Here is a 20,690-nt window from a genome sequence, read left to right on the forward strand (position 1 = left end):
ATTCCAGTGCCCGACCATGCATCATATCGAAGCGTCCAGCACAGTTCATCGAAGAAGTCGAAGCTGAAAAGAATCGCTTCCCCTGAAAATCGGCCAGCAATGATGTTATGCCACTGTTTATGACGCACTTCCGGGCTTGTTTCCACATCCACATGCACGGACCAGAACATAAAAGAAATTTCAATGCTGGGCAGCAATCCGCTGCCCACTCATTGGTGACCCGGGTTTTGAAATCCAGACGGGAGGACCGAGCAGAACCCAGGGGTGGTCAGGAAAGCGGTCGAGGTGGCTTCTTCGGAGGTTTTGAGTGTATCATTCGGATTCCGGCTGTGGATTCCGTCCATAGCAATGCAGCTCAATGCGATCTAATTGGTCATGTTGTGACGGGAGCGATAATGTATGGACTTGGTGTTGGGTGCAGAGTCCTGCAGACTGCATCAAGCCGAAAAAGATTGCTTCGCTTTCATGGCGCCTCTTTAATGCCACGAGAATAAGTGCACTCGGGGAACTTTGTACGAGCCGGTCTAGAACCGAGACCAATGCAGGCAAACTGTCGGCGTTATATGTACAGTCCGAAACGAGAATCAGGTCTATAGGCTCGTGACAGAGGTTCTCCGGCAGTGGCTCGTCCCAGTCGAGGTTCTGATATTCAATCTTAGATAACTGCGCCTGTCTGGCCGCAGCGATATTCTGCATTACAATGTCCTCGACTTCAGGTAGGTCGGTCAGCATAACTGAGCACTGTGGGAGTAGTTCCGCCAAAGCAATGCCTACAATCCCGCATCCCGATCCCAGTTCAAGAACTTGGAGGGGCTTGTCGCGCGGGTTCTGTAGAATTTTTGAAAGCACCGGCAGGGTAGATTTGGAACCTTGCATGATCTGCTCGAGATGTATCACTGATGCAAGGGCTGCATCCCTAATGGAGCCGACACAAGTATTGTTTAGAATGATGTAAGGAATTTGGAGATTGATGCCCGCTCACCAGATATGCCGGGCAATGCTGTTGCCTGTCTCCTCCCATATTCTCAGGTCCAATCGGTCTGTAGGACCAAACCGTCTCTCCACGAGTTTCTCTGCCACTAGAGACTGAGACCCTCCAAAAGGTGCGCTCCAGCCGGAGATAACCAAAGGGACGCCGGCACCCCCCAATATAACATCGTTCCAGCGCGTTTCTGGTCTCCGGGGTTCAATTACACTAACGCTTAGACACACAGTCTGTCGGGCAAGATGCTCGGGAAACGGTCCCAGTGAGATGGGAAGCTGTCGTTTGCCGGCGGTCCATTTTAATGGCTCCTTGTACAGGATTTTTTCTGTCTGATCAACACTCAGCGTTGCGAGCAATTGCACATCTTCAGCCAGGAATGCATCGCCCAGGTCCGTAGTGATACAGATCAGAGCAGAAACAGAAACAGTCCCCTTTTGCTTCTGAAGCCGGGGAGTTTTGAGGAAGCGGATGTAAAAGACCATCCTGTGGGTGTGAACAGAAAATGATCCAGCAAGTACAGAAATGTCAAAACTATCTCTTATACTGCCATACCTCTTGATTGTCGTACTATGGACGCTAAAGCAATTTGAAAATGGCTAACCCCAGATCCCGTGATGGCACGTGTTCCCCTGACTAATCCTCAAGCCTGAGGCCACGAAATGACATCGTGAGGCGGAGACTGCATGGGAACTCCCCATCAGGGACAGCATACACGCCTATTGAGTTTAACCACGCTCATCCTTTCCTGTATTTCTCGCGACAAATGTAACTGGTCACAGTGGGTTGAAATACACCTACGCTCGATTCTGTTCTCGCCCTTTTTTCGCGGTTGCCCGTCACGATGCGGCCCAGAGACCCTCGCATTCGCCAAACCCTCAACCAGATCTCCTCCAATCTTGAGAGCGCAAACGAAACGGCCCAGGAAGGCATCTACGCTTTTTCGCAGAATTATATCTCGCCATGTTTTGCCAGTATTAGGAACTGTGTCTACGCATGCACAGCGCCATGTCTTCCTAGTCGTGAAGACCATATCCGGCGTCGACGACGGGGCCGGGCGGAGGCCAATTTCGATTTCTACGATGATTGGGATAATGATATTGCCAATGATAGCCTGTTAGGTTGGGGGTCTGATGAGCTGGATCGTTTGCTAGCTGGGAGTGGCCTTGCACGCGGGACTGCAGAGCAACCACACCGGCAGCGGAAGATGAGTTATGGGACGCGCGGTACCAGGAGAAAGAGCAGTGTGCTTGTACCTGAGAACAGAAATGATCCGACGGTAATACCTAGCTCTTCGTTTTTGGGATTTTTGGAACGTTTTCCTTGGAGATTGGGTGCGCGGGGGCAGAAGTATCGTCCATCGGCTGCAGATCTACAGGAGCATCCCGGGGGGGTACGTCGCTTTGACCGTGAAGAAGAGCCATTGCTTGAGGCTGGTGAGGGATCTGAGGGTCCTGTTTCTTATAGTAACGGCAGAGATCGGAGCGCAACTCAGTCGTCGCGGGAAACTACCAACTCCTTGAGTTCCCGAGGTGATTTGATCATGAGTGATGAGGAAGATGATGCTGTGCCATTAGATGATGAATTTGCCTTGGCGTTGGGCCGTCGCGGAACAGGGTTAGATTCTGATGACCAGTCCGGGAGGAAATCTTCGGTGAGAAGGTCTACTTCGGGGACTGTCAGTTCTACAACAGACGCTTCTTTGAAGGAACTACGAATGAAGAGAAAGCGAGGTAGTCGCATTCAGTCACCTCGAGTTATTTCTGTCGATGCGCAGACCCCTGATACACAGTCACTAGATGGCTTGAAGAAAGAGGAAGAGCAAGCTGCACTCAAAGAGGAGCAGGAGATTTTTAGAAAACGGCTTGCTGCGCAGAGATTGGCTTCAAATCGTGGTCTCGATCAGAACAACAAGGTAGCATGCGGTGTCCAGTTCCCTATGCATGTATGTTTGGCTAACGTATAAACCAGTCAACATCTCGTCCTTCTCTGTCTGGACGCTCTACAACCGTTTCGTCAGATGCCCAATATGCGAACGCGGTTCATTCGCCGCGGGGATCAATAAGCGACAGAAACTTGCCCGATGATCGTGATAATATGCAAACCGAACCTTTTCCATCTCTGCCCCAAACTCCGGTATCGTCAACAGATCATGAAATCTGGCCCGATATGAAGGCGTCAGACGACAATCCGGGGTCCCCTTATCCGAGCTCCGATAGAGCAACCGACGGCTAATTATTGTCATACTCCCTCTCGGACAGCCTTTGCCATGTTGCAGAATGGCCGGACCATTCCATTTGACATTGGCTGACTTTATTTCTTCGCGGGCCCATGCAGCCAACACTGGCTATCTATTCTGTTTGCAGGTCAAATTTTGGGACCTCGCGCTACAGGAAACCACAACCTGTAGAACTTCTTTGCTGCCCTTTTGTATAACTACGACACGATTCATGATATGATGCTTATACCCTATTTTGGAAATGGCTAGGTTCTACTAGAAACTCGTTTTATTTTGGATGTAAATATAATTTTTCTTTGAATTCGTTGCTACCCAGGCTGGCTGAATCTATGTCATTGCTTCACCGATATTTGGATTAGAGCAGCCAACGATAGAAATCTATTGCATGAATTTGCGGGCCCGCTGGTATCTGCATAGTGAAGTCTATCCCACATTCTTAAACTTTCCCGTTTTCGTCATCTCCATATAAACCCAGGAGAGCCCGCGGATTCCTGTGTTTATCAGCATTCTCCCAACGCACGAAAATAGCATATCCCAGCGTACCGATAGCACAATGGCACAATCTCAATCATTTCCATCTAGTTATGACTCAAGCAAATACTACGATCCAGAGATCCAATCCGTCCGCGAACCCGCGAGAACGATATTCGAGGAATATAGCAAGATTCCAAATGAGAAGATCGCGGATCATATTAACGAAGTCGTGAGTAGTGTTGTGAGATATCTGTCACTCAAGATATATTGAGGCTAATGCTATTGAACAGAGGAAACGTGCTTTCGCCGTGGTATGTTTTGCTCCAAAAACATATACAAACGTGTATATCAGCTGCTAACAACCGACTGCGCCTTTCTATAGACACCATACCCATGCATCGGCCTATTCAGATTCCTCGAATTAGACCTCCATCGAATGACAATCTACCCCGAGATATTAGAACGAGTTAAATCCGGCGATAAGTTCCTAGATCTAGGATGTGCACTGGGACAAGAACTCCGGCACTTAGTGAGCACACCCACTATTTCAAAGTCAAGCCACTTCTCGGATCTAGTCAACTAACGAAACTAAGGTCCACGACGGCGCCCCCTCCACAAATCTCTACGGCTGCGACCTAACCCCCGATCTTTTCACCGTGGGCTACGACCTCTTCAACGACCGGCACACCCTTCAATCCCACTTCATCGTCAGCGACATCTTCGACAACAATTCTGATCTAGTCACCCACTTCACAAATCACTTCTCCATAATAAACACCATGTCCTTCTTCCACCTCTTCACCTGGGATCAACAGATCCTCATCGCAAAGCGCATCGTAACCCTCCTCCGCCCACAACCCGGTTCCTTACTCGTCGGACGGCAGGTTGGGAAGGTGAAGCATAGCGAGGGGCCCGAGCCGGAGGGGAGTTTGATTGGGTATTACCATAATGAGGAGAGTTGGAGGGCGATGTGGGGGGTTGTGGGGAGGGAGACGGGGACGAGGTGGAGGGTTCATGTTGTGGGGGAGAAATGGGGGGAGACTGGTAGTGAGGAGATTTTGAGGTTGGTTAGGGAGCAGGGGCAGATTAAGGTTAGGTTTGTTGTTAGGAGGGAGTAGGCTGTTTATTATATAATGTAGATATGCATTTCTACGTTGCATTAAGGTATGGTATGTTCTCACGTTCTTAGTCCGCTCTGCGTAGGCTGAAAGAGGATCCAGGACGGGTCTGATAAACGGAGATGAGAAGTGTACTTCGACGCCTGTTGCCAGGCGATGAGTTCACATTCTGGATTTGATATTGCGCTTGCTCCGTCCTCTCGTAAGAGAAACGGAAACCTGTCTAAGACCATGGTAGAAGGCCAGAGGCAGGTTTTACCTGTTCTTGGTTCGCGCGTAAGAGATTGAGAAAAGAAGGTCAGGGAGGGAAGATAAGGAAAGATGAGTGGGGATATTGTACAAAATGTCTATATACAAACTTTTCATGGGCGTAAGAAGCATCAACATCAGCGTAAAATACAGGGTATACCACACATCATATCATGCAAGAAAAATCCCGGCTTCTATATCCCAAGAAACCGAAAGAAATGGTTATGGTGGAAACAAGGAGCAAGAAGTTTAAGCAGACGCAACGTCATCTTCGCCCTTTTCAACATTCATGGAGAGCTTCCGCACCTCCCAGCCTTCAGAGTCCGCCCAATCCTTCTTCTCACCCAGCAAGCAGGCAGACTTGCGAGACCCCTCAACAAGGAATCTCTGCGCAGCCTCGTTAACGTCCTTCGCAGTGACATCCAGCACCTGTTCTCTCCAGCGCTGGTCCATCGCATCAGTGACGCCGCTCATGAAGTAGCGAGCACCCTCATCGTCAACGCTCATAGGCGCATCAAGACCCTGGAAGATGCCCAACTTGGCCTCGTTGATCTCGCGGTCAGACCAGGCGCGGTCTCGGGCAAAAATGCCACTGTTTTGGAACACCTTCAGGGTGTTGGCGGGGTTGGGGTCACGGTAGCTGGTGAAGGCGAAGATACCCTTAAGAGGTCCGTTGCTGGCTCCGGCGCCGTAGGCGCCTCCCTTCTCGCGGATTTCGGGGTGGAGGTAGTTGTGAGTGAGGAGTTGTGAGAGGACACTCAGACGTGCACTGGAGGGATCGACGAATGGGACTGATTGCATGGCCAAGCCAGAATAGTAGACCTTGAATGGCATATCGTAGAATGCCTTGTCAACACCCAGGTTCATGTTGGAGGCCTCGGGAGCGGCAGTGGGTGCACGGACTTGAGACAAGCCGCCAAGCCACTTTTGGAGCGTGGACTCGTTTTGCGCAGCACTGCTGGGTTCGCAGACGAAGCGAACGCGGAGGTTCGACGATCTGGAGATAGCAAACGACTGGATCAAGCAAAGCTTCTCGATAAGCTCTGCCAAGTGCTCAGGAGAAGTTTCGGCATCGCGAAGGAGGTTGGCCGTAGCCTGCAGTTGTGCGAGACCCGTCTGCTGCTCCTGAACCCAGAAGCTCCGAGTGAGACTGGATGCAGCCGCATTCAACGCAAATCGATGACCGGAACTGGCAACGGAGTCCAATGCGCCGTTTGTGACCAGTCGCAAGAGTTCCTGAATCATGGCGGGAGCGTAGGGACTCGTGAAGTCGGTTTCGGTGATCAGGGCAGAGAAGATCTCGAGCATCTCGGGGATGTTTTGATCCAAGGCAAATCCAGACAACTGAAGGCCTTCTTTGAAACTGCCGAGCTCGGTCGCAGAGGAAACCTGGAACGACGACGTTGACACGCCACCGGTCTTCAGTTTGATAAGGTCCTCCCATTGCTCCATAGTCCTGCTGGCAGTGCCCAACCGCATGATGCAGTCATTGAAGAGCGGCAAGAGCAGTCGAAGGTCGTCAGGAAGGCCCTCAAAGGCGTTCAACGCCTGGAAGTAAGTGAGGCCGTTTGTCGGGGCTTCGCGCCAGACAACGTCGACATCGTCCACGCGAGATTCCCGCACTGGCTTGCGCTCCTTCTCCCTAGAGATGTCCTTGACACGAAGCGAAGGCAAGCAGCTCAGATCGACATTTTGCGCCGCTTCTTGGACCTGGAGAAGCTGCAACTCCTCTTCGGCAAGCTTGGCAACGGCGTTATCCACGGATCCGTGCTGCTCAACGAGCTGATTAAACTTCTTCTCCTTTCGCACCATTTCCTTGTCATCTAGCTCCTTGCCGAATGTGGGCGAACCAACCATGTTGAAGGTCAAACACTGGTCGTTCATGAGATACTTTTGCAGCAAGGATTCGAGATATCCACCCTTGGCATATCTTGCCTTAAATTCGTCAATGACCTCGTTCCAAGAAAGCTCCTTCATCGGGTCGGAGCCGTTGAGCCAAGAGGAGATTGTCTTGTCCATGACACCGATTCCGAAGTTAGCCGTTTTGTGCCGCAGCGACAATTCCAACTGGTGCAAAAACCCCTGCACCTTCTCGTCACTGAACCCGGCGGACAGTGACTCCTGATAGACCTTCTGGATAGCCTCTTTCACGGCGGGCGCGTCTTGTTCACTGACACCAGTGACTCCGACAGAAAAAACGGGTGTCCTACCCGAGGCATCAAGACCAGTGTTGGGGGTAAAAGACGAACCCAAGCCACTTTCGATCAACGCCCGATACATCGGGGAGCCAAACCCATCCAAGAGTAGAGAGGAAAGAATGCCGTTGGAGAAGGTCCCAACAACATCAGTTGAATCTCCCATATACCACGACGTCGAAGTCTTGAACTGTTTGTCTTCTCCAGCGAATGTATCGATAGGACCTGGAACGGTGACGTTCACCGGGCCACGCTTGAGATCAATAGGCTTCTTATTGTCCGTATCGGCTTGGCCCTTGTCGAAACCGTTCAACACATCGCCAATCTGCTCCAAATGGGTGCCCAGAGGCATATCACCGTAGGTGAAGATTTTGGCGTTGCTAGGATGGTAGTTCCGCTTCGAAAAGTCGACCAATTGCTTGTGCGTGAGATCCGTGATATACTCGGGATCTCCGCCGGAGTTGTTGAGAGCAGGGATAATGTTCTCCTTGTACTTGATGTAGTAGAGGTAGTTCGAATCCGAGATTTGACCCTTCATCTCGTTGTAGACAACGCCCTTGAACAGGATGTCCTCCGGAGTAAGTTTTCCTTCAGCCTCTTCGATCGCACGAGGGTTCTCGGGCCCCAAGCGCCATCCTTCCTGTCTGAAGTCCTCTTCCTTAAGCAGAGGATGGAAACTAGCGTCGAGATACACCGATAGGAGATTCTGGAAGTCTTGCGCGTTCGTCGTGGCAAAAGGATATGTGGTATGGTCGGAAGCAGTAAAAGCGTTCATGAAGTTCGATAGAGAACGGGGAAGCATCTTGAAGAAGGGATCGCGAATGGGAAACCTATTAGGATATCTCAGTTAGCACTTCCACCGTTATAACGACCGGAAGGGATGTTCTTACTTTTCGCTTCCGCATAACGTTGTGTGCTCCAGAATATGCGGTACACCCGTAGCATCCGGAGGATTTGTTTTAAATCCTATCCCAAAGACATTATTCTGATCGTCCCTCGCCACGTGCATATAATCCGCATCGGTTTTGTCGTGCCTTAACCGCACTGCTGTCAGGTGTAGCTCCGGTACGTGTTTCTTCTCCTGCACTGTGAACCCTTGAAGCTTCTCGCCCACTCCAGGAAAGTTCTCCAGAGTTGTCACCGTCGACGCCTTCCGGATCTGGCTCCATCGTGATAAATCATAGTTCGACTTGAGTCCACGACTACCGGCGAGCTGTTGCCGCAAGACGGGCACCCGGCATTTGCTGGCTCCTAAGAACGGACGCAACATGGCGCAAGCTGTCCGGTTAATGGAACGAATGCGAAATCAAACTGTCGAGAGTGGTTGAATGAAGATGTCGTCTCGTTGCGCTTTTGCCGGCTGCACATCGAAAGCTTCGGCGAACCGAACGGACGGAGGTCGGAAGCTGAGTCACCACCACGGGCGAGACCACACTGTCTGTAAGCAGGTCCAGAAGCGCCTAGCTAGCGTCAATGAGAAATTACCAGCCGCGACTTGTATCCAAGAACAAAAGAAAACAGCAGACGGTGGCCGGAAGTAAGTGAAGTGAAGTTCAGCCACACCAGCCCCAAAAAAGTGCCAAGATCAATTACCAAAAACGGTTTAGCGCATCCCCTCTTAATCAACGCCGACGATTGGATTCGATCCTCCTCTTCCCCAGGCAAAAGATCCTCGACTACGTGCGAAAAGTGTGGGAAAAAAGTGTGGTTCTATGCCTTCTGTCGACCTCGCTATATCAAGTTGATCTGTGTTTGTGTGTGTGAAAGGAAATAACGTCGATTCATCGTTGTGGCACTTTTGGCTTCTGTTGTCTTCCAGTTCTTCGTTGGTGGAATCCCTCCGTGCGAGTTCAACCGACGAGTCCTGGAGGGAAACTTGAGGTTTCCGTTAGACTCGATTCGTTTTCCTCTCCGTTGTCGATTCGCTTTTGATTGAGCGCCATCCTCGTTCTGAAGCCGTTTTGCGCCTTCGTTCCAGATTGGTCCGGTGACCGGCTAAACCCACCTCCCGTGGTCCTCGCACTTTTCGGCTTCCGTGGAGTTGCCCACGCGATCACCGTCTACGAGTCCACTGTCCCCAGAAGTCGAACCTCCCGACTCCGTTCACCATGTCCTCCGCAGCAATGTCGAAAAAGAACAAGGGGAAGAAGGTTGCGGACCCCAATGAGACATCCAAACTGCTAGCCGCCAAGATCTCACAGTTGGAGCAAGATGCAGCAGGGGAAAAGGATCAAGAAGCGGAAATTGGTGCGTGATTCTGCTTTGCAATTTTCGTTATGCGCTGGCAATTTCTCGTCGACCTTGGTTTGTGGGGTTTACATGTATGGCGGGGCAAAGATTTACCTAACTGATGATTTGCGTCTACAGAGCGTGAAGTCAAGAAGGCTACGAGGGATCTGAACCAGCTGCTCAGCAATATTGAGTCTCCGATGACCCGACTCGAGACCGTCCACAAGAAATACACCGAACTCCTCGCCGACATGAAGAAGTTGGATCGCGACTATGCCAAGAGCAAAAAACGATCCGATCAACTGCAGAAGGACCAGGACAAGGGCAAATCGGAGTTGAACAAGACCGTCACTATGAAGGATAAACTGGAGAAGCTGTGCAGGGAGCTTACCAAGGAAAACAAGAAGGTCAAGGTGAGTGGCGATCCGGGGCTGAGCGGATTTTCGCGGACTCCTCCATCCGACTACGATCTCAATCGAGGCACCATCGAAACAAAACAATCGACTAATACGACTATACCGCCTAGGACGAGAACAAGAAACTGGAGGAAACCGAGAAGAAGGCACGGTTGATCGTCAACGAACGTCTGGACTCTCTCCTGTATGACATACAAGATGTCATGGCCGCCAAAGGCAACCCGCGCAATGAGAAGATAGATATTGACTTGGACGAGGCGTAAGTCAAAGATCGCATCCCTTTCCTCTCGCCCGCTGACATTATGCGACAGTTTACGTGCCAAGATCAAGACCATCGGGGAAAAGTTCGAAATGCGCGAGTTACACTACAAGGCCCTCTTACGCAGCAAAGACGCAGAGATACAGTGCCTTACCGCCAAGTACGAAGAACAGCGCCGTGCTGCCGAGAATGAAGCCGCCCGTTGTCGTGCACTGAGCTCCCAGGTTTCGACGTTTTCGCATACAGAGGCTGAACTGCGCAGTCAGCTTAATATCTACGTGGAAAAGTTTAAGCAGGTATGGTTGCTCTGCTAGCTCTGCCCCTCTGTTATGACCTGCTGGTAATAATAATATTTAGGTGGAGGATACACTGAATAACAGCAACGAACTCTTCCTCACTTTCCGCAAAGAAATGGAGGAAATGTCGAAAAAGACCAAGCGCCTGGAGAAGGAGAACCTCACGCTTACCCGAAAACACGACCAAACGAACCGCAATATACTCGAGATGGCAGAGGAGCGCACACGAAACCATGAGGAACTGGAAAAATGGCGAAAGAAGAGTCACCACTTGGAGGCACTGTGTCGACGAATGCAAGCGCAAGGTCGTGGTCAAAGTCTTCCCGCCGACTTGGACGGTGACGACGAGGGGACAGAAAGCGAATACGATGAGGACTATGAAGACGAGGAGGATGACGAGGATATCAGCGACGACGAGTACGAGCTTGAGCATGCAGGCCGGGAACTCAACGGGGGAAACGTTCCCCAGCAACCTGAGAAGCCTGTCTTTGGCCCACCACCGCCGCCGCAACTTCTGGAGGCACGAGCAGCGAATGGGAACAAGGCCATGATCAATGGATGTCACTAGCGACTACTCATATCGAACAACATCAACAATGTTTTGAGAACAAAAGGAACAAAAACAAAAAACATGTGCTCTCTGTTTTGGTGATAAGAAGGCCACATAATGCACTTGTAGCCAGCACTTGTTGGAAAGCTTTTCTGTCATGGCTTGTGCTAGTGAATCTCACTGTCAATTCAAGTTTGTTTTATTCAATTGGTTTGATATGCTCAAAAGAAGACAGGGAATGGGGAAATGGGAAAAGAAATGGACTACAGCGGATGTAGACAAGCATCTCGCAGCCTTGTCCTGACGTTGGTCTCCTGACCGGCCAGGGCTGAAGTATGTCTGGTTAGTTGTACGGGTTCCGGGTTTGTCTGCTTCTTGTTGTTGTCCCTGTACAAGTACGTACCATGTTATTTACGTCCAAAAGCATGTCTCTCATACCACGGCCATGGATCATTCTACTACAATGCATTGAATCGGAAACTCGAATTGGTGTCTGTCAGTATGTACATTTTGAGGTAGAGATAAACCTCAACAGCGCTATAGTTTACTCGCTGGTTCACTGGTGATATACGAACCACCTTGTCTCAACATGGCCACAGCCTGCTGGACCATTTCCTGGACAATCGCACCGGCCGGTTTGATCTCCTGGACACTAGCCGAGACATCACCCATCAAAAACGGAATCTCAACCTCCTTGTCGTTCTCAAAGTCATGCTCAATAGGCACGACACCCTTAGCAGTCAACCGTGCAATCTCATCCGGCCGTTTCTCCCACTCCTTAACATACTCATTCGGCAGCATCCGCAGCGGCCGCCCCGAAATAACCAGCGTCCGCTTCGTATCCCCATACCTCGCACCCACAACAGCCTCCTTATGCAACCGACTAGCACCACTCTCTTCAGCCGCAACAAACCTCGTCCCAACCCAAACCCCAGCAGCACCCAACATCAACGCCGCCGCCAAACTCCTCCCATCATTAACACCCCCCGCAGCCACAACCAGCGCCGGTCCCCCCGTCAGTGGACTCCTAAACCTCCTCGCCACATCCACAACCGCAGGCACAAGCACAGAGAACGGTATATCCCCCGTATGCCCACCCCCCTCCCCACCCTGCGCACAGACCATATCCACCCCCAACCCCAACGCCTTCTCCGCATGTTTCGGCGCGCCAACCATATTCATCACCAAAATGCCCGCCTCATGTAACCTCTTAATCGTCCGCTCGGGCGGAACACCCACAGCCGAAACAAACAACTTCGCCCCATGCTCAATAACAACCTCAATCAACTCATCCAGCTGCCCATGTGTGTAATCGTGGTTCGTCGCGCGCGCATTACCACCGACCTGCGGGAGGGCCAGATCGACGCCGAAGGGGAGGTTGGGGGAGCGGAGAAGCGATTTGAGCTCTGTGAGCATTTCGGAGAGCTGGGAGGGGGTGTAGCCTAGGCCACCGATTGTTCCTAGACCGCCGGCATTGGAGACGGCGGCGGCAAGGGGGGCGCTTGAGGCGCGGGCCATTCCTGCGAGGAGGATGGGGTGTTGAATGTTGAGGAGAGGGCAGAGGGGGGTTTGGAGGGACATTTTGGTGGTGGTTTTGCGATGTAAACTGGATTCTTGGGTGGTTAGTATCGTAGGTACGGAGTGCAATAGGAGGTGGTTATGGGCATACAAATGGTGCAAGCAAGTAAACTGCGTATCAAGAATAATCAATCAAGATTCAATTCTCTCATTAATATCTTCATAAAAACATCACACCTATTCAATCGATGCTTTTAAGTCGATGGAGACTGCTGCAAAGAGAGTGCGGAGACCCCAAACGATCCGGAACCGAGCCGAGGCTGATTCGCTTCAACTGCCATTCTCCCTGCTTTCCTCTCCATGCTGTCTGTGTGTTCTTTTAGACTTATCGATCGACAGATCTACTCGCAAGAATAGCCCCATTTGGCTTGATGACTGTCGGTCCATTGACTTAGGGTACCCATGGGGGGGGGGGGGGGGATCCGTTAGCAGTTTGACCGACTGAGGATGAATGAAAATGAAATAGCGACGGAATGAACCAGGATAAACAAGAGATACGCGAAGTCCAAGGCTTGTGATTTGCCTAGGTCAAGCTCAGAAAATGAAGGGATTGTCAAGACCACCCTCCATATCTCCACGGCTCGAATGTCTCAGTCAGACGGGAATGCGCAGGAGTCGCATATGACACCTCACGCGAGAATATCTTTGACAAACATGGCAGAGCTCAGAAATGCGAGCCATTGAGCTTTTGCCATCGATCTGATCAAGGGATCGCGGGTCACTAACATACTGATCTGTCACTGACATGCCGCGTACTCGCGGAGCAGGATCGTTCGTCAATTCCAAGCCAATCGATTCTCGACTTGTTTTGTTTCTCCTCGACGTTCTTTGGAGTCTGTTTATTGCTTGGTGTCTTTCATTGGAAGTAAAGATGCGATTGAATACCGCGGTCAAAATCCACGGTTGATCGGGCCTCATTCTTAACACGGTTTGTGTCTCTAGCAGCCATGCGCCAGTGTTGATGTACAGTTGAGACATCCTGGGCCTTCATATTATACCTTTTCCCGTTTGCATCAGCCTCTCCATGTGTTGTCTCGATAGCGCTTCACCATACAATATGAGGGTACCACGGGTCTGCCAAAGCTTGCTGTGCAGCTCCATCATTATCAGTTTATTAACATGTGCTGTCGCATCCTCGTTTGATATTGGCTCAGTCTCTCGTCAGCTTTCCCGGCTCCGAAGAAGTCTCCCCGGATCCCTCATCACTGCGCCTGAGGGAGCAGTTGGATACTATCATCCTCCTCCGGGGCCTGTCATCGATCGACCACAAGCACAAGCACAAGCACAAACGCAATCAATAGAGACATTGGGTGTACCGCCAAAGACCACGGCAGAGACTGCGACAACGACTGTCCAAGAGTTTATGCATGAATTGAGACAAGCGCCAGGAGTGTCCGGCAATACAACTGCTGCCCGGTGAGTTTAAATGCTGTTATATGCGGTGCAAATAGCTGATATCTTACCCCAGACCTAATCATAACGTGGCTACGGTGACTGCCACTGCGACGGTCACTGAGCGCGTCATGGCAGCTAATGCGATAGCGATGGCAGATAGAGGCCGGTCGTTGAGCACAGCAGGTCTCTTCATATCAATCTTCTTGTCTGCACTGCATCTATAACTTGTTACTATCGTCTGATGTAAATATCTGCCAATACGGCATTGTCCAAATCCCAGCAATTCATGTATACACTAGCTAAATATAATTCATTATATCCGAACTATCAAGACAATAATAAACAATAGAGAGCACCGAATACTGCCGAAAGCGGTACTGTAATTACCGACGCCAAAACGACGCGTGATCCGCGTCCGCATATCGACAACCAGGCATCTCCAATTACTCTACCACAATCGCATCACAGCACCCTAATAAAAAGAAATGGGAATGGCCGACGGCAACGCAAATAACGACTTCCTCCGTCCCCCAAGGTTCGTCCATCGACTTCCCCCTTCCACTCAATGGCCAGTAACTAACTCGACGATCAACAGCGACGAAGAATATGCGCCGGCCTATCGCAATCCCTCACACTACAACCCACTACACACATTCAAACTGCCAAGCGGGCAGGAAAAGCATTATAAACAGCAATATGGCGACATGTACTTCCTCCGACTTGCCCGGTTAAAACCCGCCACGGAACAAGTTGCGGCGGAGACGTGGGATGGGTTTAGCGTATGTGCTTATACTTGTTTGGGATATGGGAATAAGTATCTGACAATGTGGAAAGATTGCAGGGGAACACGCTCGTCGCGTGGAACGAGTGCTGGACGTGAGACAGGGAGAGTTGTGCTGGGTCGCCGGGACGATATACATGGATATGCCGCTGAAACCGAATATTCTGGAGGATTTGACGAAAGAGGTGAGCTTGCTTGTTGTCGATTCAAGGGACGGTGCTAACTTCGATAGAACTTCACACTAGCCCCTGCCCCTCGACGCACATATATCGATTCCTCGAACCCCGAAGCAACGCAATACATGCTGGAGGATGAATCGGGCCGTCTACGCTTAACAGGAAGTCTACTCCGATCGACACAACTAGCCACCGGCGCTGTGATTGCGGTATTGGGAACGGAGAACTCGAATGGTGATTTCGAGGTGGTTGATATTAAGGTTCCGGATTTGGCTCGACAACCGCATCGGTGGGAGGGGGTTCAAGCACCGGAGACCGAGAGGAAAGGGAAGATTGCGTTTGTCAGTGGTCTTGGGATTACGGGGACTGCGAGCAATACGCTGACTTTGGATCTTTTGGCGGACTATCTCCTCGGGTACACAGGGACGTCGAATGAGGATGAGGGTGCACCGCCCAATGCGTCTGCAATCACCAGACTCGTCATCGCGGGCAACTCGCTCGGCGCGAACGTCACAGCAGCCGCAGCTTCGACAGAAAACGCTGCTGCGAAAAAGGCCGGAACGAAGAAATACGGATACGACGCCTCCGCATACAACGCATCCCCGATCACCCAGCTCGACTCCTTCCTCGCAGAGATCCTCCCCAGTATCCCCGTAACGCTAATGCCCGGCGAAACCGACCCGGCCAACTTCTCCCTCCCGCAACAAGGAATCCACCGCGCCATGTTCCCGCAAGCACGGGCATATTGCGGTCCGCCGCTATCGGCCGATAACCAAACCCCCGAAACGGGCTGGCTGGACAGTGTGACGAATCCATGGGAAGGCGATGTAGAAGGATGGCGGGTATGGGGATGCAGCGGACAAAACGTCGACGATGTACTGCGATATTTGGATTTCTTGGACGACGGGAACGAGGACGCGAAGAACGGAGACGTCGAGTCGCGGATCCGAGTCATGGAGTCCATGCTCCGATGGAGATGTGGTGCGCCCACTGCACCGGATACCATCTGTACGTTCCCCCCTTCCCTCTCATCTTATACATGCGCGCATGCTAACAACAACAGGGTCCTACCCCTTCCAAACCCACGACCCCTTCGTCCTCCACTCCTGCCCACACATCTTCTTCGCGGGCAACCAACCACGCTTCAAAACCGCCCTAATCGAAGGCGAAGAGCCTCCTCTCGCGCTAAACGGAAACGGCGCAGACACCGAAATGGCCGACGCCGACCAAGAAGCAGCGACTCAGCGCGTGCGGGTGTTGTGTGTTCCTCGGTTCCAGGAGACGGGCGAGTTGGTACTCGTTGATACGGAGAGTTTGGAGGCGGAGGTTGTTAAGTTTGGGATTTTTAGGGGACAAGAGGAGAAGCAATAATACCTAGTATATTTTACTAGAATAATGGATTGCATGTTAAGGTATTTCCCGCACGGAGTATAGACAGACGGGCATATATAGAAACAATGCCAAGACCCACAAATGTCTTTATCTCTCCTCCTCTCTTCAAAAAAAACACCCCAAACATCCCCAATAAACAGGGCCAAGGACCAATAGCAATATGCTGCTCAACGAACACACGGGTATGCACCGCAACACCAACATCCCAACCGTACTTTGCATCCATCAAAAAAAAAACAAATCAAAAAATCAAAAAAATCAAAAAAAAAAAACTCCCCTAACTTGGTAGACAAAAATCCATAACAGCCATTTCAACCGTACCCATCCTTCTAGTCCCCTATTCACATTGGCATGTCCCCCGCTACCACGAATGGATGAAAGATGAGGTATCTTTTTTATTCTTTATGCATGCATTATGCATAAACAAAAAGGGAGATGTTAACCATAAACACAGGAAATCCAACAAGCAACCGCCTCCGAACCCCTCACCCTAGAGGAGGAATACGGCATGCAACTTAGCTGGCGACAAGACCCCGACAAACTAACATTCATCATCTGCCAACCCGTCTCTACAATCCCAGTCCCAGCCCCAGGTATCCACAGAACAATCAAGGCGAGAGAAGATGACTCCGAGTCCAAAATGCTCGGCGACATAAACCTCTTCCTACGCGTCGACGAAGGCGACGTCGACGAAGACATCGCCTCCTCAACAGAACGCCTCATCATCGGCGAAATCGAATTAATGATCGCGGAACGCCGCAACCACCGCCAGGGCTACGGCCGCGCAGCACTCCTCTGCTTCATGCGGTATATCATCGAGCATGAGGCTGAGATCTTGGGTGAATTTGTGCCGTCGACGTTTGCGTTCGGCACGGTGGGTGAGAAGTCGAAGGTTTTGCTTACGGGGGATGGGAGGGGGGATTGGAAGTTTTCGTGTCTGAGTGTGAAGATTGGGGAGGGGAATACGGGGAGTTTGGCGCTTTTTGAGAGTGTGGGGTTTAGGAGGGTGGCTGGGGAGGCGGATTATTTTGGGGAGGTGGAGTTAAGGAGGGAGAGAGGGGATTTGGGGGGGAAGAGGGTTAAGGAGGGGACTGAGGGGGGGGTTGGGGGGTATGTTGAGTTGGATTATGTGAAGTAATGCTGTTATGAACGTTTATGCGGTACAGATGAGATGCAAATGTATAAAGTACAATTAACTTGTTGAACGCTATCTATGGTTATGTTCTTGAATTTCTCGGATATTTCTTGTCGTGACTGCCCTTAGTACCAGTTGATTTCCGCAGTATCCGAGAGACGCCCAGCGTCCAATTCACTAGAGAACCATTAGCAGATGCGCTTAACCTTGGGGCAAAGCAATACATACATCTAGTTAGCGTTGAACAAGGCAGGACCAGGCATAGGGTAGCTGCTAAGGTCCGAGTAGATATCAAACTTGATACCCTTGTCGCTAGCCTTGTACAGCTGCTCACCAGCAGTACCGGTCGGGCTAGCATTACCACCACCAGTAACCTTGACATTGACACACTGCACATAGTTCTGCGCCCCATTCTCCTGACCAGCCGAGTGCAGCGCAATCAGCTCATGACGCAGAACATAGTTGCCATCAGGAACAGCCTCGGGCATCGAGAACGTGTACGTGTTGTTGTTCTCGATCATGTTGTCACTAGCCCAGGTACCAGGGGCACTGCTGCCGTCGATCAGACCCTGCTGGTCGATCTTGAAGAACTTGAGGCTGGTCTTGTCGACCTTGGAGCAGTCGCCGTTGCAGGGGGCCAGGTAGTTGAGGATAGGGCCGTGGTGGGATTCGGGCCACTCGGTCCACTGCATTTCGACCTTGGAGCCGGCTTTGACGTTGGCGGTTAGGGCGCCGGGCTTGGCATCTTCGTGGCAGATGATGTCCGGGGAGGAGTAGCTGTCCGGGGAGACGAAGCCGAGGTCGGTGGCTTGGGTGGACCAGCCGATGGTGTCGGGGGTGCTGTCGCTGTAGGCGTAGGTGTCGACGATGTAGCCGCCGTAGCTGGAGAGGTTAGCTTTTCTCTTTTCAACCTTTGATCATTCGATGACGTACTATTGGCCGTTAGCAACGATACCAGAAACATAGCCGTGACCAGCGACCATGGAGGCAGAGGCAAGGATGCAAGCGATCTTGGAGAAAGCCATTTTCAAAGTTTAGTCGAAAGAGTGAAAGTAGATGTTCAATTGAAAATAGTGAAAGGCAGTAAGTCAAAAGAGCTTTGATGAAGACCAGCAACGATCAAAGGCAAGAAAAGAATGTATGGGAATATCAACTGGATGGAGCGAGGTCAGTGGTTCAACACAAGTAGACGACGAGAAGAGGGCCTTTTATAGCCATTTCAATGAGCCCTTGGTCATTGCTGTAGACGTTGATATCGATATTGATACCCAAGTATTGCTGTCTCCACTGCTCTTGGCAGCGTTTCGTCTTGAATTGATATAAGGGCGAGATCTTTCTGGTTCCGGCAAGATGTATCTATATGATGCCCGATCCACTTTCCTTCACGGTCTCGATGTAAGGCACCCGATAGAAAACGACTTTTTCGGAGCAATTCAAGTCCATATGCCATGTGAATGCAGTGTAGACATCAGTGACGGCAGATTGGACCCTGACGAAGACAGCCACTATACCAGCACTCCGTAGCGAGCCTTCCCTGGCATGCAATCAACTGACCGCAAGAACCCGGTTTCTTCTTAATGAAGCGCAAGTCCAATAAGCGCCTCCAGAATACAAAACCCCTGTACCAACACCGCCGATCCCCCAGGTCCCTTCGGAGACCAACGTCCGAATATTACTCCCACAGTAGTACTCCCTACCCTGTCAAATATCGCAGGTAATAATAGCATCACCAGTCACAGGTATATAAAACCCTCTGGTCCCTTCGGCTAGCCGACTGGCATCCGTTCCCGAATAGGGATGACCCAAAGCTCAGACCAACGCGACTAGGGGAGATCAGGTAATCTGGAGTAATCTACTAGGAACGGCGCTGAGAACTGTAGAGGAATGATCAGCAATCAGGAATCCACTGTTTCTTTTATGGATGATTCGGGATGTGTGCTTTGTATAGGAGCGAGTACTTGTTGGGTGGTTCGCTCCGTCTGTCAACGGGGCTTCGAGCCAAGACGATGCAGTTGGCCATTGCATCGTGTATTTTCTGTCATCGTGATAGACGCTGCCAATGAGATAGATGAAGATGACAGGAGAGAATGGTGTTGTTTCAAGGCCTGCTGCCAAGACCTCGCGTGGTCACATGGTGAAACGGCTTCATCTACTCTGGACAATATGGAGGACTCTCGATAAGGCGATAACTGCAAGGAACAGGCAATGCTCTGCTGCTGATCTTGGACGCTGACAGTGGCTGGTGGCGATTGACGGCGCATGACAATCTCTTCAAGAACTCATCTACTTGAATCCATAAAGTCAAGGCATATGGGAACAAGACTACGGGCGGAAGGTATACGAACGAATATAGCGCAACCATGGTCTTCAACTGTTTTCATTAAGTTGTAGAACCTAGGAAGCTCCGGGGAAGAATAATAGAGGAGACATGTCAGGCATCGGGTGTCCAGAAGATGCAGATCTGACCGAAATGGCCTTTTTCCGGTACCCAGATGTAAGAATGTCCAAGTCATGAAGCAGGAGAAGACAACGCTCATTGCTTGAATCACTCCCGAATGTCAACCCCTAACTATGACATCAAAGATCATGCACTAAAGATATTGCACGTGCCACACTCCAACCCCAATGGCATCCTATTCAATTCATCTCAAGGTCGTATTTACAGAGCCTTCTTCTTGTCACCCTTGGAGACGTCGACGACCTTGAGGGCTGTTCAACGAATGACGTCAGCATCAAATTCCATCTTCAAATCTGAATTATAGACACGTGGACGATAGAGAGGTATAGTAGGGAGGTACGCACATGGGGGCAAGCTCTGCTTAAGCTTGTCGGCCTTGTCGGAGTCCTTCAGGACCAGAGAGTAGAGGAAGCGGTTGCATCGGACCTTGAACTTGATCTGCTGGGTCTTGCGGTTGCGCTTAATGCGGGCGGCTATTTCGGATCCAATAGTCAGCATGTATCCTCCAAGCAAATAGGGGGAAGATATGATCTTCCTCCAAAACAAAGCTCCCCATAGCTCCGCCACGGTGTAAACAACAGAGGGGAACCTCGGGCGGGTATCACGTACAGGAGGCGTCCTGGCGCCGGGCAATCTCAATGAATTGCTTAATGTCGGAGACCTCTTGAGGCATGATGGGCAAGATTGGCGATTATGAGACGGACTGTCGTGGTTCTGAAGATCGAGACGGGTGATTGGGAAACGGTCAAACAAGCGGGCGGACAGCTT

General features: G+C 50.9%; 12 protein-coding genes across 12 annotated transcripts; 7 read left to right on the top strand and 5 right to left on the bottom strand.

Moving 5' to 3' along the window:
* Nucleotides 1-312: 312 nt before the first annotated feature.
* On the bottom strand, nt 313-1,467 carry ASPGLDRAFT_35880 (protein N-lysine methyltransferase family protein; the record flags this gene model as incomplete). The annotated part of the gene is made up of 2 exons (XM_022544621.1): nt 313-916; nt 983-1,467. The coding sequence occupies 2 exons, from the start codon at nt 1,465-1,467 to the stop codon at nt 313-315; spliced, it is 1,089 nt and encodes a 362-aa protein (XP_022400569.1).
* A 359-nt stretch (nt 1,468-1,826) lies between these two features.
* Nucleotides 1,827-3,217, top strand: ASPGLDRAFT_35881 (uncharacterized protein; the record flags this gene model as incomplete). Its single annotated transcript, XM_022544622.1, has 2 exons — nt 1,827-2,897; nt 2,954-3,217. 2 exons carry the CDS (start codon nt 1,827-1,829, stop codon nt 3,215-3,217), a joined length of 1,335 nt encoding a protein of 444 aa, XP_022400570.1.
* A 557-nt stretch (nt 3,218-3,774) lies between these two features.
* Nucleotides 3,775-4,813, top strand: ASPGLDRAFT_126805 (class I SAM-dependent methyltransferase; the record flags this gene model as incomplete). Its single annotated transcript, XM_022540676.1, has 4 exons — nt 3,775-3,924; nt 3,986-4,006; nt 4,078-4,224; nt 4,289-4,813. The coding sequence occupies 4 exons, from the start codon at nt 3,775-3,777 to the stop codon at nt 4,811-4,813; spliced, it is 843 nt and encodes a 280-aa protein (XP_022400571.1).
* A 302-nt stretch (nt 4,814-5,115) lies between these two features.
* On the bottom strand, nt 5,116-8,527 carry cym1 (pitrilysin family metalloprotease cym1; the record flags this gene model as incomplete). Its single annotated transcript, XM_022549741.1, has 2 exons — nt 5,116-8,087; nt 8,148-8,527. The coding sequence occupies 2 exons, from the start codon at nt 8,525-8,527 to the stop codon at nt 5,312-5,314; spliced, it is 3,156 nt and encodes a 1,051-aa protein (XP_022400572.1). The 3' UTR covers nt 5,116-5,311.
* Nucleotides 8,528-9,365: 838 nt separating this feature from the next.
* Nucleotides 9,366-11,285, top strand: ASPGLDRAFT_1492057 (taxilin; the record flags this gene model as incomplete). Its single annotated transcript, XM_022542009.1, has 5 exons — nt 9,366-9,504; nt 9,625-9,899; nt 10,013-10,161; nt 10,214-10,457; nt 10,519-11,285. 5 exons carry the CDS (start codon nt 9,366-9,368, stop codon nt 11,023-11,025), a joined length of 1,314 nt encoding a protein of 437 aa, XP_022400573.1. The 3' UTR covers nt 11,026-11,285.
* On the top strand, nt 10,828-11,415 carry ASPGLDRAFT_354716 (uncharacterized protein). Its single transcript, XM_022544566.1, has 2 exons — nt 10,828-10,832; nt 10,888-11,415. Exon 2 carries the CDS (start codon nt 11,016-11,018, stop codon nt 11,283-11,285), a length of 270 nt encoding a protein of 89 aa, XP_022400574.1. The 5' UTR covers nt 10,828-10,832; nt 10,888-11,015; the 3' UTR covers nt 11,286-11,415.
* ASPGLDRAFT_354990 (NAD(P)H-dependent flavin oxidoreductase) lies at nt 11,285-12,983 on the bottom strand. Its single transcript, XM_022544570.1, has 2 exons — nt 12,459-12,983; nt 11,285-12,404 (listed from the first exon to the last, which is right to left on the bottom strand). The coding sequence occupies exons 1-2, from the start codon at nt 12,586-12,588 to the stop codon at nt 11,545-11,547; spliced, it is 990 nt and encodes a 329-aa protein (XP_022400575.1). The 5' UTR covers nt 12,589-12,983; the 3' UTR covers nt 11,285-11,544.
* A 579-nt stretch (nt 12,984-13,562) lies between these two features.
* On the top strand, nt 13,563-14,304 carry ASPGLDRAFT_47581 (uncharacterized protein). Its single transcript, XM_022546706.1, has 2 exons — nt 13,563-14,001; nt 14,054-14,304. Exons 1-2 carry the CDS (start codon nt 13,643-13,645, stop codon nt 14,202-14,204), a joined length of 510 nt encoding a protein of 169 aa, XP_022400576.1. The 5' UTR covers nt 13,563-13,642; the 3' UTR covers nt 14,205-14,304.
* A 126-nt stretch (nt 14,305-14,430) lies between these two features.
* ASPGLDRAFT_47583 (DNA-directed DNA polymerase delta subunit POL31) lies at nt 14,431-16,417 on the top strand. Its single transcript, XM_022546707.1, has 5 exons — nt 14,431-14,515; nt 14,576-14,759; nt 14,815-14,946; nt 14,994-15,945; nt 16,001-16,417. The coding sequence occupies exons 1-5, from the start codon at nt 14,466-14,468 to the stop codon at nt 16,306-16,308; spliced, it is 1,626 nt and encodes a 541-aa protein (XP_022400577.1). The 5' UTR covers nt 14,431-14,465; the 3' UTR covers nt 16,309-16,417.
* A 43-nt stretch (nt 16,418-16,460) lies between these two features.
* On the top strand, nt 16,461-17,499 carry ASPGLDRAFT_82558 (uncharacterized protein; the record flags this gene model as incomplete). Its single annotated transcript, XM_022550172.1, has 4 exons — nt 16,461-16,511; nt 16,636-16,715; nt 16,784-17,439; nt 17,496-17,499. The coding sequence occupies exons 1-4, from the start codon at nt 16,490-16,492 to the stop codon at nt 17,497-17,499; spliced, it is 762 nt and encodes a 253-aa protein (XP_022400578.1). The 5' UTR covers nt 16,461-16,489.
* A 195-nt stretch (nt 17,500-17,694) lies between these two features.
* ASPGLDRAFT_66820 (lytic polysaccharide monooxygenase auxiliary activity family 9 protein) lies at nt 17,695-18,489 on the bottom strand (the record flags this gene model as incomplete). Its single annotated transcript, XM_022549063.1, has 2 exons — nt 17,695-18,346; nt 18,398-18,489. The coding sequence occupies 2 exons, from the start codon at nt 18,487-18,489 to the stop codon at nt 17,695-17,697; spliced, it is 744 nt and encodes a 247-aa protein (XP_022400579.1).
* A 1,652-nt stretch (nt 18,490-20,141) lies between these two features.
* On the bottom strand, nt 20,142-20,595 carry ASPGLDRAFT_88597 (60S ribosomal protein eL38; the record flags this gene model as incomplete). The annotated part of the gene is made up of 3 exons (XM_022550448.1): nt 20,142-20,173; nt 20,267-20,395; nt 20,532-20,595. Coding segments are annotated over 3 exons (225 nt in total), but the record flags the coding sequence as incomplete, so codon positions are not given.
* Nucleotides 20,596-20,690: the final 95 nt, after the last annotated feature.

The sequence above is a fragment of the Aspergillus glaucus genome (assembly GCF_001890805.1).
Source record: "Aspergillus glaucus CBS 516.65 unplaced genomic scaffold ASPGLscaffold_11, whole genome shotgun sequence".
Lineage (NCBI taxonomy): Eukaryota > Fungi > Ascomycota > Eurotiomycetes > Eurotiales > Aspergillaceae > Aspergillus > Aspergillus glaucus.